This window comes from Fonsecaea nubica, assembly GCF_001646965.1.
Source record: "Fonsecaea nubica strain CBS 269.64 chromosome Unknown Scaff70, whole genome shotgun sequence".
NCBI lineage: Eukaryota > Fungi > Ascomycota > Eurotiomycetes > Chaetothyriales > Herpotrichiellaceae > Fonsecaea > Fonsecaea nubica.
This window is the reverse complement of record NW_019173743.1, coordinates 35,056-52,345: the sequence shown is the minus strand read 5'-3', so window position 1 is coordinate 52,345 and position 17,290 is coordinate 35,056. Positions and strand designations below refer to the sequence as shown.

Below are 17,290 nucleotides of genomic sequence, written 5' to 3'. Positions count from 1 at the left end.
TGTAAAATGCATGGCTTTACGTCTCTACAAGCTTCAGAGTCGCCCGTTTTAAAGCTTATTTGTATTATGACAGCCATGGGCCATTCGGCCTTCCAAGCTCTCTGCCTCTTGCAGCAGATGCTTTCTAGTGTCTGTAGCGTCTGTACCAAGCCTGTGCCTGCCATACAACGCCAACGCTATGCGGTGCTGTGCTCTATCGCACTCAATAGAGGCAAGCCATCCCAGCCCATCACCAGTTCCATCTCAATCCCATTCAGTCGTCCATCCATTAGCCATGAAGAAAGCATTTCCTGCGCTGTGTTTTGTAAAATTTGGTGGTGCCTGTCAATTTGCAGACAATGAAAATCCATTTGCTGGGGAATGATGAAGTTTGGGTTTGAGTGTGTCTTACTTAGACAGTTCCAGCAATGGTTAAATCTCGAATCTCTGAGAGAACTTGCTCGACGCGGTTATCCAGGTCTCCACGTGCATATTGTTCTCTAGTTTCTGGGTCTAAGTACTGCTGCACCTGTGCCATGCGGCTGTAGGCTTCTGCGCAGAACCGGAGTTGAATTTTGACTAGCGCTTCAAAGCTAGGGTCGAGGTAGGGAACACGGAGATCGATGAGTTGGGGAAGTTCAGTAAAGAGTTGTTCGTTGAGTTGTTCGTATGCTTGCTTGGCCATTTCTGCTTCTTTCTCCGCGCGAGGTAGTTTGGTAACATCCTTGTCGGGTTTCTCGACCAGTTTTTTGACCTTTGAACGCATGGAATCATAGTCGAGGAGTTTGTTATTTCGTTTCTTGATGCATTCGTTGATATCGGGGAAGTATGCGCAGAAGCGGGAGATCGGTTCAAGCACGGTTGCTCTGTCAACATCGTCAGTAAGCGCGGTGATTATTGAGTATCGGTGAGGGTGATACATACCGGTATGGACCATCAAGCGCTTTGATGGTTTCGGCGTCTAAATCTTCGACGGCCTGCTTGTAGGATCGCGAAACTCCATCTCTGGTACCAGCGTCGCCGTAGAATGCGTCGATCGTCTCTGCTATCCTCATTTGGGATGCTGTCATGGCTGAATGAAGCGCAGTCAGTTTCTGAAGTCATTGACTGTGAATTCAAATTCAACTCACCTCGTAGACTGTCGAGATAGCCTTTCGCTTCCTTCTGTAGCCGGTTCGCGGCCGATTCCATCGTCCGGTACCTCCTGTAGCATTGCGGTTAGTGGTGGTTCTGTTGGCTTTCAGATGAGCTTCGCTCTCACCTCTCCTCGACCTCGTAGTCTCGGTCGTTCGTCCTCTCGACTTGGCCTAGATGACATGGTCAGCGCACGGCTGCCACTGATTCTCAAATGAGGCTTACCCGTCTTCATCATCACCTGTGTGGTGGCGCGGTTCACGCCCTTCTTGAATCCGGCCCACGACATCGCGCTGGTTGAGATAGGTGTTCCAGTTTCTGAACAGGCGGCGGTTGTATTCGGTGGCCGACTCAAACGCAAGTGGGCCGTCCTCAATCGTGTTGAGGAAGAGAAAGAGAGAGTGGAAGGTGAGATCAAGCGTGATCCAATTAGTGCTGTTCAACATGCGCCACCACGCCGCATGGACTGCCGTATAATCGGCGCCTAAACTGCGCCAGCGGCGCCCCCGATAATTCATGACGTAGTTTGAGGGGCGGGAAAACGATGATGCGAGGATACGGCGAGGCATCTTAAGTAGTAGTGCAGAAGGTGTGCCGTGGCGGCTTGGCATGACGAGACCCACTTCACACTTGCTCCTCCAGCGGACTCCTTCCATCATTTGAGTCCCATCACTATCACTTAGGCCGGTGGGCTTTCCGACATCAAATTGACCAGACAGAGTCAACAGAACACAGCGTGTATCTGACCATAACGCCCTGAAGAAAGTCTTCATTTACAGGGACTCCAACTTGATCGTCAAACACTCAAGATAAAGGAGCAGCCCTCTCCTACTACAACGGTGTTCATTTGATGCTGAGCACTTCAAACGCCCTTCGGACATTGTGAACAACTCCCTATCCATCTCTGAAGTCCTGTTCATGAACATTAATCAAAACTCCTGGGCTACTGTGATTATTAATTAGACGCCACGGCCTTTTGTCTGGGTGCAGACCGTTGTTGGAAAGGTTATAAATAGTCAGGATAGTTGAATATTTCGCCTCTTCTTCTTGCTCATGCACATTCATGTCTTCCCCAGGGACGACATGAATGTGCTAGGGGGCCGGCGTTGGTGTGCCAGAGCAGGACGTTGTGTGAGGGTAGTCGGAACACCCGACACCGTGTCATTGCAGTCTATTGACCCTGCGGAGCACCTTGAATTCAAGTTGGATTAGAAGGCGGCACAATGTGGGACACATCAGCTTCAGGCTGGGGAATTGTCTCTTCGATGCAGGGCAGTCTCCCTGGACAATATCCCCTTGTTTGTTGGCGAACACCCCTCAAAACATAGCCTCGAAGCGCCTGAACAGTATTCGGCTTTCTCCTTCTTATATGTCTGGAGACGATTGAAAGGGACGCTCATATCGTATCGGGGTAAAGAGGTAGCGCCAGCGGTCCGGTATGAGGAGCATATGGATAGAAACCACAAGCAACTGCATTGATGTTAGCTCTACAGCGTGTATTCAACGGAAGTGGAAGCAATTGATCCTCGTCCGAACTTCAAATTCTGCTTGTGTCACTGTATCCCTTTGCTCCTCTTCCTCGGTGAACGGGGTGCAAGTTCTGCGGTGCATACTGTGCTCGTGCTTGCTTGAAAACCATCCCGAAGTTCTGAAATGAACTTACATGTTGCGAGTGTTTGCAAATGCCGGGTGAGAAGCCACCGAGACAGGACAATCATAGATTCTGGCGCGTCAGGACATCAACAAGATCTCGTAGCGTATCCTGCTTGTACATGTACACAGGTATTCAAGCCCGGTAACCAAGATCAAAATAGTTCCACGCAGGTGATGAAAGCCGATCAGGGGATTCATTCGGGGATTGGGCAGTGAAAAGACGAAAAGGGAGGAACTCTTCGGGTGAGGATGGATACGAAAGGGCAAAGTCCCTCCCGCTCGCACGTCCACCCTCGGATCAGCGACACGACAGACCCAGCATCAGGGTGGCAGCTCCCATGTCCCCAGTGAACTGCTATTGAAACCCCTCGAAAGTCTCCCTGAGCAAACATCCTATCATCAAGGAAAATGACGGAGTTGGAGCGGTCTAACTCGAGCATCACCGAGGCACACTCTTCTTCGCGAGCAGGATCCAGATCGAGATGGTTGTGCGCCGCAGGGTGGCCATGAAACACACCTCTCGAGAGCTGGTTGTTCACCTAGAAAGTGTAGAAATGCGGTGTACCAGGTACTGCACAACTTGTCCCTCCTGAACGACAGTGCGAGATTAGCCAGGCTGTTCATCCCCTGCTTTTTTGCGGCAAGTCTTATCTTCCTTCACGGGCTCGGTTATGTTAGTGATGAGCTGGAATGTCGTGTTTCGACAGTCTCGCAGAAACGAGATGTGGTTCTCAGACCAACGGCTGACGATCACCGCTGTTATGATCAGTCTCAAGGTGAAGATCAGGTTTTCCTCGTGCTCAAATGAGTGGTGCATTTCTCACTCGATTTGCATGCTGGAATGGTCGAGATGCATGGCCACTCATTCGACGAGATGCGCAAGGGGTGCAGCCAGGGACGTGCTCCAGCAGGAGGCAACAGGGTGGGTAAAGCCAGCGGATGTCCAGTTCGGAATCAAGGACGGAAGAGAAAAATGGGACACGCCTTGCTCGGCAGTCAATGAGATAGATACAACGCACACAACCATGTCCCCACGCGTCCTCTGCCGTAAAGGTGGTCCGGGAATTCACGATGGGCGCGTGCTTTGATGGCCAATAGAAGAGCCACCAACATACCCCATCATCTACTCCTCTTCCACAGTGAATGCGGAGGCGGCTACTCCCTTGCCAAACATACCACCCGGCGATATAGCGGCTTAGAAGAACGGTCTTGAGTTTTGCCGGGGTTAAGTAGGCAAGGGAACCCGAGGAGGGGGGACTCGAGTACCGAGAGAATGCACCGCAAATGCCCTCGGAGATCAAGGAGGTTGAATGAGAGCCGGGTCGAGCATTGATGGCTAAGAAGATTCACATGTCAATCTCCTTGATATCCCATGTGGCCAGCTGTGACACTTAGTGGTAGGGACAGATTTCGAAATGAACGGTGTAGGAAACGAGCACATGTCTGCTCCAAGCTCCAAAACATATGGAAAAGAACAGTGCATTGCGAGAATCGGTGAGACGGTCACTGTAGACACAACATCCGAGATGGAGCCGCTCGCCAGCACATGCAGAGGGACGGAGGTCGTGCGTGGTTGTGCCGCTGGACTGGGTTATGGGATCCGAGGCTTCAAGCGGTGAGACGGTCTAGGGACGAGAAGATGGGACAGTGGAAGCCAAAGTGGCCCCTGCGGGAAACGATTGATGACAAGAGAAAATGACGAACAAGGTGCAGATGGAGCTGCAGCAGTCAGAATCCAAGAGTGGAAAGCATCCTGGCGAGCCTCGCTATTCTGCGGAAACCACCACACAAGGAAGTCATGCTATAGTCATCCTTGCTTTGAAATCGTGCCGGGGCCGGGACCTAGACCACGAAGCTGCGAAGTGGAGGAGGAGGAGGTGGTGGTGGAGAGGAGAGGAGAGGATGGTTGCAGCGTCGCACATTCTGGACGAACGGGATTCGATGCAGTCAATCCAACCACAGAAAAAAAGAAGAACGAAAGACGTAAGCGTGCAGGGTGATGGCACAGGATATTGTTATCAAGCAGGGCTGCGAGCAAGGGAACGCATGAAGTATCGGAGGACGTGTACCAAGTAAGTCCTTCTAGTGTTTGTGGTGTGGTGATGATGGAGGAGGCGGAGGGTGTAGCCGGGCGCAGGCAGACGCAGGCAGACGGAGATGTGAGGATTCGGAACCAGTGGGTAAGAGACGAGACGAAGAACCGGCCGGTAGAATTGATTGTTATTGGATTTGACTCTTGATTTTGAATTGTTATTACTCGATCGCAATCGAAAACCTGGAGACGTGAGTTGCCAATACTGTACGTCGATGGGCGGGCCGTATATGTACAGACTACCATGGTAGGGCATATTCTGTCTGTCTGTCATGTGTACTTCGTTCCTTAGAGTGTCACTGCTGTTTACCATTGGGTCCTGAATGAATTGGGCGCACCAAACGGACGAACGGCCAGCCACGACAAAGGGAAATTCATGAAGAAACTCGGAGGAAACCTGCATGCTCCAGGCCGTTAACCAGGGTGAATTATTATTACCTGCAGGAACCGCCTAAGTAACCGACATGCCCGGGCTACTGCAAGGTAATGGTAGGGGGAGTCCAGGTGGGTGGGTGGCCCCTCTGGCGAGGATCGAGGGGCAAAGGGGCACCTACAAGGAGGGACAATCCCAGTTAAACAAACCAACTAACTTAGCCTGCCCGCATGATGCATGCTGCACGCTGCACGCTTCAGCAATCACCCTTCACCAGACACATTCGACGCCCTCTACCATCGCGCCCTCGTCAGCAGTGACTTGAATGGACAATTGAAGTCACTCACCCTCGCAGCACCACCAGATCAGCCTCTTAGTACTACTTGGACTCTTGTTGTTATTATTATTTATTTCCTTATAAAACAGATCTTCACTGACGCACCCATCCCATCTCCACCTCTGTCCTTGATCCCCACGAAGAACGACTTGTCGAGTACCCCCTAGTCACCATCACCGTCACCGGAAAGAAGTGGTTGCTGAGTAGTGGTAGTGGAAACACGGGAATTGGATCGCTGAGATTCACACAAATCGGGACTGGACGAACAGAAATTCTCTCATACAAATCCTCACAAGTGGACAACGCGTTGCGCCGCTCTGCTACTCTCCCACTCCCTAGACTGCTCTTGCGGACTCTCAACTACGCGTGCATCTTGACCCTCACAAGTCCTGAGTTCACCATCCTTCGCAGCAGCCAGGCAACCTACCTAACTGGACGACTCTTACCTCTCTCACTACCGCTTTCGATTTACGTCTTCTGTTCCCGAGACCTGGTGCAATAGAAGGCCCTTGAACTTGCATCTGCACGCACGGCCCTGCATTGGTCAGCAGCTCCTAAGCAGACCAATCTCCTGCGCTGCCCGCACTGTCCCCCTGTATCGCAGGCCTGGCCGTCACAGCCACTGTGCAAACCCACCTGAACAGCTTGTTCCGTCTTCCCGGTGAGCACTGACCAGCATCACACAACTGGCAAAAGTTTTGGCTCACGAGGAGAAAAGGGCCAAGGGCCAAGGGCTTCCCCAAAGTTCAAAGGGTCTTGATTTCAGGTGTTGGACAGATCGTGAAATCTGCCTGCCTGCGCCTGCACACGATCCGCCCCTCAAACGTCCTTTCATCACTTAAGGCCTCAGCAAGCCATCAAAGTCGCCCTCTGTCGCCCTCTCTCAACCGCTGCGCAATTTCTAGCCCCTCTTAGGCTTCCTTATTTTTTTTTACATTGGCAATAGCACGCACCCATTCCGTCTTCGCCACCACACATATTTATCATTCTTACCAAATATCCAACCTCATCCAGAAGACACCACAAGTGAGAAAAGGACGGTGATTTTGCCTCGTTGAACACTTCGAGAATCATCCTTGCGATTTTATAGCCGGGCTTCTTGTTACACGAAGCTGCAGTCGCGCATAGGACACCTTATCTACCGCCACTAAACACAGAGAGATAGGGCGTCCTGCCCAAAACCACTCTCGCCCCCCACCCCCTCGTACGCCTTCCTCACGCAGACACCATTCACATGAATCAGACATCATCGTCAGTTCATCTCGTTGCGGAACACTCCCCTGCGCTCGCTCAGTCGCCTGTGTCACACGATGATGCATCCACGCATTCAATAACACGATCGGTGGAGGATACGGCACACCTCCAACTCCCGGCAACCAACGGCGGTGCCGCGCCCATCACTAGCCTGTCAAGTCTCTCCCCCACGACGTCAAATTCGGGCGCAGCTGCAGCTAAAGAGCCTGCAAAGAAGGGCAAAATGACGCACCGTCTGACGCGAATGTTTTCTCGGACCGACCCCAAAGACGTCGAGGCCGCCGCCAAAGTTGCAGCTGAAATAAAGGAAACCTCTCCCGACGCTCGTCTAGAAAACGGCCACCCACCCAACGGCAGACCACCCCCTGGTAGACAGGGCTCAACTGACGAGAAGAGCGTCCGCAAGATGACTATACTCGGCGCTGCAAAAGAGAAGACCAAAGGCGAGCCGCCGTCAGATCCCACCAGTGCTCTGCATAAACGATTCGAGATGCAAGATGACGGCTCTCATGCACACTTTCTCAAGTCTGCCAAACGGCAGGAAAAATTGTCCGACATGCTCCGCGACATGCTCGGTGGTGGCAAGAAGAAGGATCAGGATGGCGCGGGTGACCAACAACTGACACTGATGTCGTCTTGGGTTGACCAACTCAGATCGGAGAAGGATAGCCTTGCCTCGGACAAGAAGGGGGGCCCCAATGCCACGGCCAACTTGGTCGAAAAATATGGCAAATGCCAGGAAATCGTCGGCCGCGGCGCTTTCGGCATCGTCAGAATCTCTCACAAGCCAGACCCTAATAGTGCTGGAGGAGAATTGCTCTACGCCGTCAAGGAGTTCCGCCGCCGCCCGCAAGAGACGGCCAAAAAGTATCAGAAACGCTTGACCAGCGAGTTCTGTATCTCGTCGTCACTCCGCCATCCTAACATCATCCACACCCTTGATCTCCTGCAAGATGCAAAAGGGGACTACTGCGAAGTCATGGAATATTGTGCTGGCGGAGATCTCTACACACTGATTCTGGCCGCTGGCACTCTCCAAGTCCCCGAAGCAGACTGCTTCTTCAAGCAATTGATGCGTGGCGTCGAGTACATGCACGAGATGGGAGTGGCACATCGCGATCTAAAACCCGAGAATCTTCTCTTGACCACCCACGGCGCCCTCAAAATCACCGACTTTGGCAATGGCGAATGTTTCCGGATGGCTTGGGAGAAAGAAGCCCATATGACGGCTGGGCTCTGTGGCAGCGCTCCGTACATTGCCCCAGAAGAATACGGCGGTGGCGAATTTGATCCCCGGGCTGTGGATGTGTGGGCGTGCGGTGTTATCTACATGGCCATGCGCACTGGGCGGCATCTCTGGCGAGTGGCCCGCAAGGAAGAGGACGAATTCTATCAGAGATATCTTGAAGGACGGAAAGATGAAGAGGGATATGCCCCAATCGAGACCTTGCACAGGGTAAGCATTTCCCGAGAATCTGGTTTGAAGGGTTTGACTGACTTTGATTCATCTAGGCTCGTTGCAGAAACGTCATCTACTCGATCCTCGACCCGAATCCTGGCCGCCGCATTACCGCATCGCAAGTCCTCAAATCCGAATGGGGCAGAGAGATCAAGGTGTGCAAGGCAGGCGAAGAAGGCTTTTAAGGCCTAATTTTCTTCCGTTCTCTGGCATGATGATGCACTCGCAGGGCGCTTCTGCATCCGCCGCGCATCTACATGATTAATTTCAACGTCTCGTGATTCAGCCACGAGTATGACCCTGACGAAGTGATGATTGGAACTTTTTTTTTTCACAGTGAGCCAAAAGACCAGCGTCTTTGACAGTTTTTGTTTGGGTCTTTTTTCCCCCACCAGCTGCGAGATTACGACAATGCTCAGACGAAAGACTTGGGAGGATGGCGATTAAATATTGGCGGTTTGGGATAGCAACGAAGGGGCAAAAAGAAGGCATTTTAATTGTTTCCCTCGATGGCGGATGTGTTCTCGATTGTCGACCTATTCTGGTCACCCGGGACCAGCGAACCTGCCAAAAAGCGAGCCGACTCCTGTAACAACATGCAGAGATGGTATACCTAGCATACAAGCCTGGTTGCCAGTGCGAGGCCAGGTACTGATACCCAGCATTTGCCGGCCTTGGATCTCTCTATATACCAACGCTTCAAACCCCGCCCCGGGCAACACCGACCGATACACTGTACCACAACTTTAGGGGATGCTGTTTTGATAAAATCCGGTCATTTTTTGGGGGTTGGATCTTTTACCGCTAAAGGAGAGTATTCTGTTCTTTGAGCCAAATGAAATGAAGCAAGATGTTATTGTGTGCTCTTGCGTGCGATGATGGATTGTGAAGCTTCTCCCATGAGCCTCCTGATGTGACGACGAGCAGCAGGTCGCAGTCCCGGGCGTATGTTCCACATCAATGCATCTACATGTCACCGACGAAAATGAGATCCGATCTGTTGTCTCGGCTGAGCCCAGCGTGTAGAACCACAACCCCAAGACCCAGCAGGGCAGAGTTGATCTTCGTCCGGTCCTGCCTTCTGCCTGTGCAGTACCTGCATAGCCCGGGACCACCACCGGGAAGCACCGTGGATTAAGTCAGATCGCATACCTCGTACATACTCGGTTGCTCGGTTGCCTTTTGCGTCGGTTACTAAGTCTTGCCTCATGCGAACTTGCTTGCCTGCTTGATTGGGTTGGTTGAGGCTTTTCTTTTTCTCTCTGGTTATCCGGTCGATCCTTCGTCAATGTCAATGGACGATAGATGGATGGTGGTTAGACTGATCGATGGATGAACTTGTTCCACGCGAAAATGTAAGGGCGATATTTCGGCCCCCTTTTTTTCTCTGACCTCACCTCACCTCACATTGCCGTTCCTGGTGGTGCTGCGTGCTCATCCAAGCCCGACAACCGCGGATGTCGTCGACGTCATTGCTTTTTCTTTTTTTCTGATCTGCCACCACCACCACCACCACCACTGGCAGGATGCTGATGATACCCATGAATTACAGATCAGCCGCTCAGCCGCTCAGTATGCATGCATACATGCATGTATGTACATACCTACTCAAATACTTACGTAGGTACACTAGTATGATAACTTTGGTACCAAGCCAGATTTGCCAGGGTCTGTACTTCTGTACTCGGTATGTAGGCATCACTTCGCGTCAACGGAATGTCGGAATGGACCGAGAACAAGTACAACTACCAACGAGGTGTTTTTCTTTCTTTGGTCACTTTAGTCTCCCTCACTCACTCACTCACACACACATGCATACACACGCATACACACATCCTTGCATCTTTGTATCCTTGTCTGCATGAAAACATTCATCCACTCATCCAGTCAGTCATCCACAGCGCTTTACTTGTTCCTCTTTATTCCATATTCCATTCTACTCCCCCTGCCCTGTCTGGCAGCTTAGCAGCCGCTCCGCTCAGTCCCGCCCCGAAACCGACGGAGATGGTTCGGTCCGGGAGGATGGATGTTATCCCTGGATCTGATGCTGTGTCGTGTTGTCTTGTGCTAGGTTGTTCTTGGGATCGTCTGGGGGCGGGTGTGGTTTGGATCTACTAGGACGATAGGGGTAGGAATGGGGATTGGGACCGGGGATAGGGACGTGAGATAAGGTGAGATGAGGCAAGGTGAGATGAGTCAAGTCTCAAGACTCGAGGTGCTGGTCCGGCGTGGAGGCGTTGGAAGTTAGATGACTTTTTTTTGGTCCAGGTATTCGTTCTCACATAGGGACTTGGGGAATCCTAGTCCTCGTGTGATGAGAGGTGGTTTCGTTCTAGTACTATAGTAGAGGTATAGTACGGAGATTGTACATTGTACATGAGGAGGCGAGGTCGACTGTGTCAAGAGGGCGATGGATAAGAAGAACGGCGAGCAGAGGATATGGACCGCAGGGAGAGAGAGGCACGTAGCTAAGGAGGGAGTCAAGAGTCAAGAGGTGATTATCACAGCGGTACTGACTACATACATTTCTAACCACAGTAACAGTAACAGTACCAGTACCAGGCGGCAAATCGAAACAATGACACAATGAGCAGATACCGTAGGCACTGTAGGCAATGCTACCTCGAGTCACCGACCGACTGATCGTAAAATCCAAGCAGCACAACCAGCGAGACTCCAAAACATTGAATATGCCAGCCAGCACCCACTTGATGCCGCTGTCGCCGCCACGAGAGCATTTCCCAGGTCGTAGCCAGCCAGATGGTCCAGTTATCGTTCGCACAGAAACTCCATAGCATGTGTCTCACAAAGCTTTTCTTTTCTCTTTTACCAACCAGACAAACCCCAAAAAGCTCACCGACCGCCTCACCAGCCCCTGCAGAGCATGTATCGACTTGGCCCTCGTTTATGTACAGATGAGACAACGCGTTTCCATGACCGAAAGCGCATTCGTCAAACAAGCCAATAGGAAAATCGTTGCGCTGGGGCTTGTCGTACGTCTTGATTGTCCCGGCCTGGATGCCGTACCTTTCTCCTTGCAGAGTAGTCAGTCTTGCCACAGAGACTCACCCTCTTCGTGCCTCGGAGCATGGCTTTTGGGATGCGGCCATCAAAACCTAGTAGCGCAAGGAATGTGGGTCGTATCAACATCTCTGAAGCGCCCTCTGATTCAGAATGCCCTGGATCCGAATCTCCCCAAGTATGTGGATTGCGGGTTGGCGTCTCTGTTGCATTATCAATGCCGAAAGGGCATGCACTTCGTCAAGCAAACCAACTAGAGTCGTAATAATGAAAGTCCCGATTCGCCAAACACCTTTCAGGGAGTTGCAGCAGCGAACCTTTTACTCGCTGTCATCACTGTCGTCTTTCTTCACCCCGCTCTCGCGCTTCTTCTCCTTCTTCTCCTTCTTTTCCTTTTTCCTCCGTTTCCTCTCAGCTTTCTCTTCGGGCGTCTCACCTTCGTGTTTGCTCTTGCGCTTCTTGTCCTTATCTTCTTTCTTGATCTTCGGAGTTGACTCGCCGTTTGTCGTTGCAGGCTCTGCTGCTGCTTTCTCATCAAGGTCCATTTGATTACCAGCCTCACCATTCGGGGCAACAGGTGGGGCGGAAAGGACATCGGCTCTGGACGTGGTCTCCCCAACGGGGGCGGATTTGGTGCCCTCTGCATTGGCGGAGGCGCTATAGTCGGTGTACTCAGCATTCCATTTGGCCGGAGTGTTTTCATTTGGTCGGCCATATTTCTGTGGTAACACGTTAGCACCAAAGCGGATGAGAGGAAGTGGAGAAGACCATACATCAAGTTTTCCATCAGACTTCATCTTCTTTTTCTCGAGGGCCACAGGCCCCATACCCCATCGTCGCGGGTACAGATCCCTCTCCATGATGCACCGCTTAACTTTGGCAACGACACCATGGTCACAGGTAGACAACTCGACGGTTGACATCAACGCAATGCCAAGAGCGATTGCCTCGCCTTTCGTCGTCATTAGCACAACCTCTTCGTGGACCTCGATACCAGCCTCAAATCGCAGTAAACCGGGAATCATCAGTTTGGCGCCATAGCAGACAGCGTTGACCGCGCTGTCCTTGACGACAATTCTCTTGTATGTGGTCAACAGACTCTCAAGCGGCGAGATCACCCTGCGCAGATACGACTCGTCTCGGTTGTTGTCCATCATCCATTGCGCATCGAGAACGTCGTGCAACGTCACCATCCCATCGCTCTCAGCCATAGCTCCACTCCTTACTCTTCGCAATTCCTGCATGTGCGCACCAACACCCAGCAGCAATCCCAGGTGTACGCAGAGAGTTCTGATATAGGTTCCAGCTTCGCAACTGACCCAGAAAACGCCAAGATGCCGGTCATTGTCGAATTCGTACAGCTTGCTCTCGTGGATGGTTCGAATACGGAGCTGTCGCTTGACTGCAGAAATGAGGGGAGGTCGTTGAAACAGAGCACCCGTCAATGTTTCGAGTGCTCGAGCAAACTGCGCTTCTCCTCCAGGCAATTTGTCGTGTAGTCGGATGACGCAGACGTATTCTTTCCCAGCACCTTGTTGCGATTTCACCAATCTAGTAGCTCGGTCGATACAGACAATCAAGCATCCTGTCACTTTGGGGTCAAGTGTTCCGCTGTGGCCGGTTTTCTCTACTCGTAATATGCGCTTAACCCAAGCAACGACTTCGTGGCTGGAGGGGTTTGAGGGCTTATCGAGATTGATGACGCCGGAAGAGATATACGATTTAAGATCGCGTTTCAATGGGGTGCAACCAACAGGAATCGGTGTGAAATGGCCCGTTCGAACCAATACTATAATTGTCACGTTAATTGGAGCTCTGAGGGTCATGACTTTGGGGACTTGCGTTGATCATAGTTCTTCAACAGCAGCGGCCACTCAGAAGTAGGGATCTGAGGCGTGATATTCTCTGGTTTGATGCTGAAATCAGCCTCCGCGACCTTTGCCATGTTGGAGGTCCTGCGTTCGCCCAGATTGAGATTTGCCGTGCGCAGTTATCTTTGCAGAGCTCTCGGGGAGCTGGAAGATGGCTCAATGAGATACAGCGGGAGCAACTCCCAATAGAAAATGATTTGTATTGCTGCAGATAGTGATGTGGGAGTATGTCCTGCAATACTAAAAAATATCTTTGTTCTTTGCGACCACAGGACGAAAGAAATGGAGTCGAGCAAAATCTTGAACGGCGTGTCGGTGCGGAGAGAAAACTAGTCCTGATACGGACTAGTGGTGAGCAGGAGCTTGGCGCTATCAAAGCCTCGAAATATTTTCAGGCAACGTTCCTAGTACGACACTCTGTCCAATTCCCATCACATATAAACAACCCCATCCTGCTCATGTCTTGATAAACTCTCTGGCCTGTCGTTGTTTCTTCTCACCTCGCACCTAGAATGAGCGGCGGCGGCGTTGACATCATGGACAGATTCTGGAGTACCCCTCCAGTCACTCGGTCGGTGAACCCCCTCCATCTTCTGCTTTATAGCTCCAGTACATCTAACAATCTCAAAGGACCATTGTGGCAGCAATGTTTGTGGAATCTGCACTGGTCCACTCAGGTCTGGTCTCGGGCATGCGGATCGTCTATCATACGCCGTGGTTATTCAAGCTTCCTCCTGAGCTTTGGCGGCTACTTTCCTCCTTCCTCTTGACAGGCGGTGGCTTTTCCTTTGTCTTCGACCTCTATTTCAGTGAGTTGCAGTCTTTCTGACGCTGAACCGTCTCTGACTCCACCAGTGTACACATACGCTTCGGGCCTAGAATTGAACTCTCCTCGATTCGCCCAACCCGGCGACTTTTTCACCTATATCTTTTTCGTGGCAACTGCCATACTGGTCAGTCATCTAGCCTTTCCTCCCTCGTCTTCCCGTTCCCTATGAATTCGACACCTCGCATATCTGCCCGCCCAGTCTTTTTTCTAGCTGAAGCGGTTCCTGGAAACGAGGGAGATTACCCCTGTGGCACATAAAGCTCCCGTCATTCGCAAATCTGTCAATAGGACTTTATGCGGCACAGGCATGGTGGTGGCTCCATTGAGAAAGCTGTTCGTGAAAAATCAATTTGCGTGTGGCGGTTTAGGCTTCCTACATCCCAACAAACTATCCCTTAATTTTTTATTTTGCCCCCATAGCGGTGTACAACATTGGTCCGCTGACTTGGGATCAGGCATCTGGAGGGCTTATCCTCGGTGGCCACATCTTTACTCAAGCCCTTCTTCTCGCGCTCATCTACACCTTCGCGCAAGATAACAGGGGCAAGAAGGCACATTTCATCATCCTTCAGATACCCGTCGAGCTGCTCCCATGGGCCATGCTCACGCTGACCCTGATCATGGGCGGGCCTCAAGCTGCCCTGCAACAAGCCACAGGCGTCTTTGCCGCTCATCTTTACGACTTTCTGACGAGGCTGTATCCGACTTTCCAGGGTGGCAGAAATTACATACAAACTCCAGCTGCAGTCAGGAGATATTTTGGCGCGGATAGAAGCTCATTCACCCACAAAGCTTATGGGACGAGCTTCAGACCTGGGCAACCCGTCCCCCAGCAGCAGAGTCGCGGTTGGACTAGTGGCTTCTCAAACTCTTGGAGTGGTAGGGGCGCCGGCCGGCGGCTGGGTGGCGACTGAAGGACCTTTGCCCGGCGATATATTGTGCACAACCTGTATAACAGCATTTAACGAGACATGAGATACCCAATCAACCAGGCATTTCCCATCATCAGAACCATCCTGCCATCCTCCTGTCGCCCTTCACAAAGGGATCCCTTTGCCAAGACTCACCTGCAGCTGAAACATGTCCGACCCCAGGGGTCGATCCACATGGAATCCACAGCCTTGTCTTTTGCACGGGTTTCATACGCTTCTTGTCTCATGGCTCCAGTGTTTCTGGTCAACCTTTTCCCATATTCTCGATGCGTCCATTGTGACTCGCTCCAACCGAGAAGGATCTGCCACATCACATGCTCCAAAGTTCGTTTGCCGAGGACGAGCTGCGTCTCGAAGCATATTGGGAAACACTGTCCAGACAGTGCTTGAGCCAGACCTCTCGCTTGGACTGACTCTTGGACTGACTCTGGCTTGAACGCGCAAGCATGTCTATCGGAGGGAGCTTCCGAATCAACAAAAGCCATGAATTTCGGGGCCGTGCGTTCAGTGATGTTCAGTGACGCCCGCCATGGTGACCGTTATTCCCTGTCACCAACCCACAGTCTCGGTGCTGCGAATGCAAGAGAATTGTGGTTCTCGAGTATCAAGCTGTGGATATGCATCCCAAAGACTGGGCCGTGGCAATGGGAAAAGGAAGAGGAGGAAAAGTCTGATTTCATTGACTTCTCGATATATATGAAAGCCTTCTCCCTCTCTCTGGCCTTTTCTCCCTTCGTATCTCAACATTGCCCGTGCCCATTCCCATCTTTTCGCATTTCCATAGTATAGCAGGCAGGTTCCTGCTGCCACTTCGCTTTCATTTCACTCACAAGAGCTTTTTGCATTCCTTTGGTCCCCCATCTGCCCCAAGACTCTCACGCTCTTACGCTCTTACGAGACAACAGGTTGTCCTTTCTTTTGGAATTTAACACAAAAATGGGCCGGTTCCTCATCTTTTCTTCTCTCAGCGTCTGCTTGTTGCTCTTGCCTGGTGTCCTTGCTGGCCTGGAACCACGGCACAACCTCCCATCGTTGGCACTCGCCGCGGGTCTTTTAGTCCCGAGTTTGTTTGTCCAAGGCGTCTCTGGCTATGTCTTGCCAGTGACTCCGTCAAAACAGGAGTTGGCGTGGAGACGTGACTCGCTTGTCCCGCGGAAGCACAGGGGCAACGGCCGCAATGGTAACGGCGGTGGCGACGGTGCCGCTGCTGCCGCTGCCGGTGCCAATGGGACTGATACTCAAGCTACCGCTGATGCTGTTGCTGCCAACGGGACAGATACTCAAGTTACCGTTGATGCCGCTGCTGCCTGCATGGCTGCGGCCATGGAAGCTGCAGTCAATCAGACCGGTGTGGCCAACGTCACCGAGGCTGTGGCTGCGAGCAACACCACCATGTCCGCGATCGCGAGCGCCTGTGCCGGCAACTCGACGGACCTAGTCCAGGCAGTGTCTGCGGCGACCAACGTGACGGCCGCGTCAGCCAACGTCACAAGCGACGCAGCCGCAAACAACGCCACAGTCGATGCTACAGACTCGGCGGGCAACTCCTCGTCGACTGATACCGGGACCGGCAATAACAATGATAACGGCAACGGTAACGGTAACGGTAGCGGCAGAGGTCAAGGCAGAACCAGCAATAGCGACAACGGGAACGGCAACAGCAATAGCAACAATAACAACAACAATAACCCCATCACCGAAGCCATCGACGACGCACTGCAACTCATCGACTCCATCATCAACAAGCGCAGCGCCGCCGCCATCGCCTCCGGCGAGAAAACCAAGCGCGACACTAAATACCGTGAGAGCGTGGTGCGCAAGAAATGGGCCGCCGGCCTCGACGAGAGGGCGTTTTGAGTGGGCAATCTCCATGCGTGCATGTACCTGCCCTGCCATCGAGGTATACATACATACGTACATACCTTTGTAGGGCAGGTACAGTGTGTCGTAACAAATCTCCACAGATCGGTGGGAGGTTGGGTATCAAGTAAGAGATCGGGGTATTTGAATCCTGAGACCCGGGGCGAAAAAGAGGACGACAAATCATTTTGTGAAATCTTTATCAGGTGGTGCTACACACTCATTCAGTCGAGCGAACAAAAAATGGCGTCTATGTATCAGTATCGAGCAGAGGGAAGGGAAAGGGATTGGATTGGATTGGATCGACAAAAAAACGAAATGGGCGGGAAAAAGGTCTTGCCAAACTGAAATGAAAGGAAATGAAATAACATGCAATGGCATAGGGGAGAGATGTACCCAGAACCAAAAACCAAAAAATCAAGATAGACTCCAGAGAGGTCGGAAAGGCAGGGAGGGAACGACAAATCCATAGACCCGACGAAAAAGAAAGTTTGTA

At 51.9% G+C, this 17,290-nt stretch overlaps 5 protein-coding genes across 5 annotated transcripts; 3 read left to right on the top strand and 2 right to left on the bottom strand.

The window, feature by feature from the left end:
• Nucleotides 1–391: 391 nt before the first annotated feature.
• On the bottom strand, nucleotides 392–1,682 carry AYO20_08614 (protein hob3; the record flags this gene model as incomplete). The annotated part of the gene is made up of 5 exons (XM_022646890.1): nucleotides 392–845; nucleotides 904–1,051; nucleotides 1,110–1,183; nucleotides 1,241–1,286; nucleotides 1,355–1,682. The coding sequence occupies 5 exons, from the start codon at nucleotides 1,680–1,682 to the stop codon at nucleotides 392–394; spliced, it is 1,050 nt and encodes a 349-aa protein (XP_022497114.1).
• Nucleotides 1,683–6,802: 5,120 nt separating this feature from the next.
• Nucleotides 6,803–8,466, top strand: AYO20_08613 (hypothetical protein; the record flags this gene model as incomplete). Its single annotated transcript, XM_022646889.1, has 2 exons — nucleotides 6,803–8,278; nucleotides 8,335–8,466. 2 exons carry the CDS (start codon nucleotides 6,803–6,805, stop codon nucleotides 8,464–8,466), a joined length of 1,608 nt encoding a protein of 535 aa, XP_022497113.1.
• A 3,156-nt stretch (nucleotides 8,467–11,622) lies between these two features.
• AYO20_08612 (centromere/microtubule-binding protein cbf5) lies at nucleotides 11,623–13,247 on the bottom strand (the record flags this gene model as incomplete). The annotated part of the gene is made up of 2 exons (XM_022646888.1): nucleotides 11,623–12,913; nucleotides 13,132–13,247. The coding sequence occupies 2 exons, from the start codon at nucleotides 13,245–13,247 to the stop codon at nucleotides 11,623–11,625; spliced, it is 1,407 nt and encodes a 468-aa protein (XP_022497112.1).
• Nucleotides 13,248–13,819: 572 nt separating this feature from the next.
• Nucleotides 13,820–14,916, top strand: AYO20_08611 (hypothetical protein; the record flags this gene model as incomplete). Its single annotated transcript, XM_022646887.1, has 3 exons — nucleotides 13,820–13,982; nucleotides 14,029–14,126; nucleotides 14,458–14,916. The coding sequence occupies 3 exons, from the start codon at nucleotides 13,820–13,822 to the stop codon at nucleotides 14,914–14,916; spliced, it is 720 nt and encodes a 239-aa protein (XP_022497111.1).
• Nucleotides 14,917–15,870: 954 nt separating this feature from the next.
• Nucleotides 15,871–16,791, top strand: AYO20_08610 (hypothetical protein; the record flags this gene model as incomplete). Its single annotated transcript, XM_022646886.1, has 1 exon — nucleotides 15,871–16,791. One exon carries the CDS (start codon nucleotides 15,871–15,873, stop codon nucleotides 16,789–16,791), a length of 921 nt encoding a protein of 306 aa, XP_022497110.1.
• Between the last annotated feature and the right edge of the window lie 499 nt (nucleotides 16,792–17,290).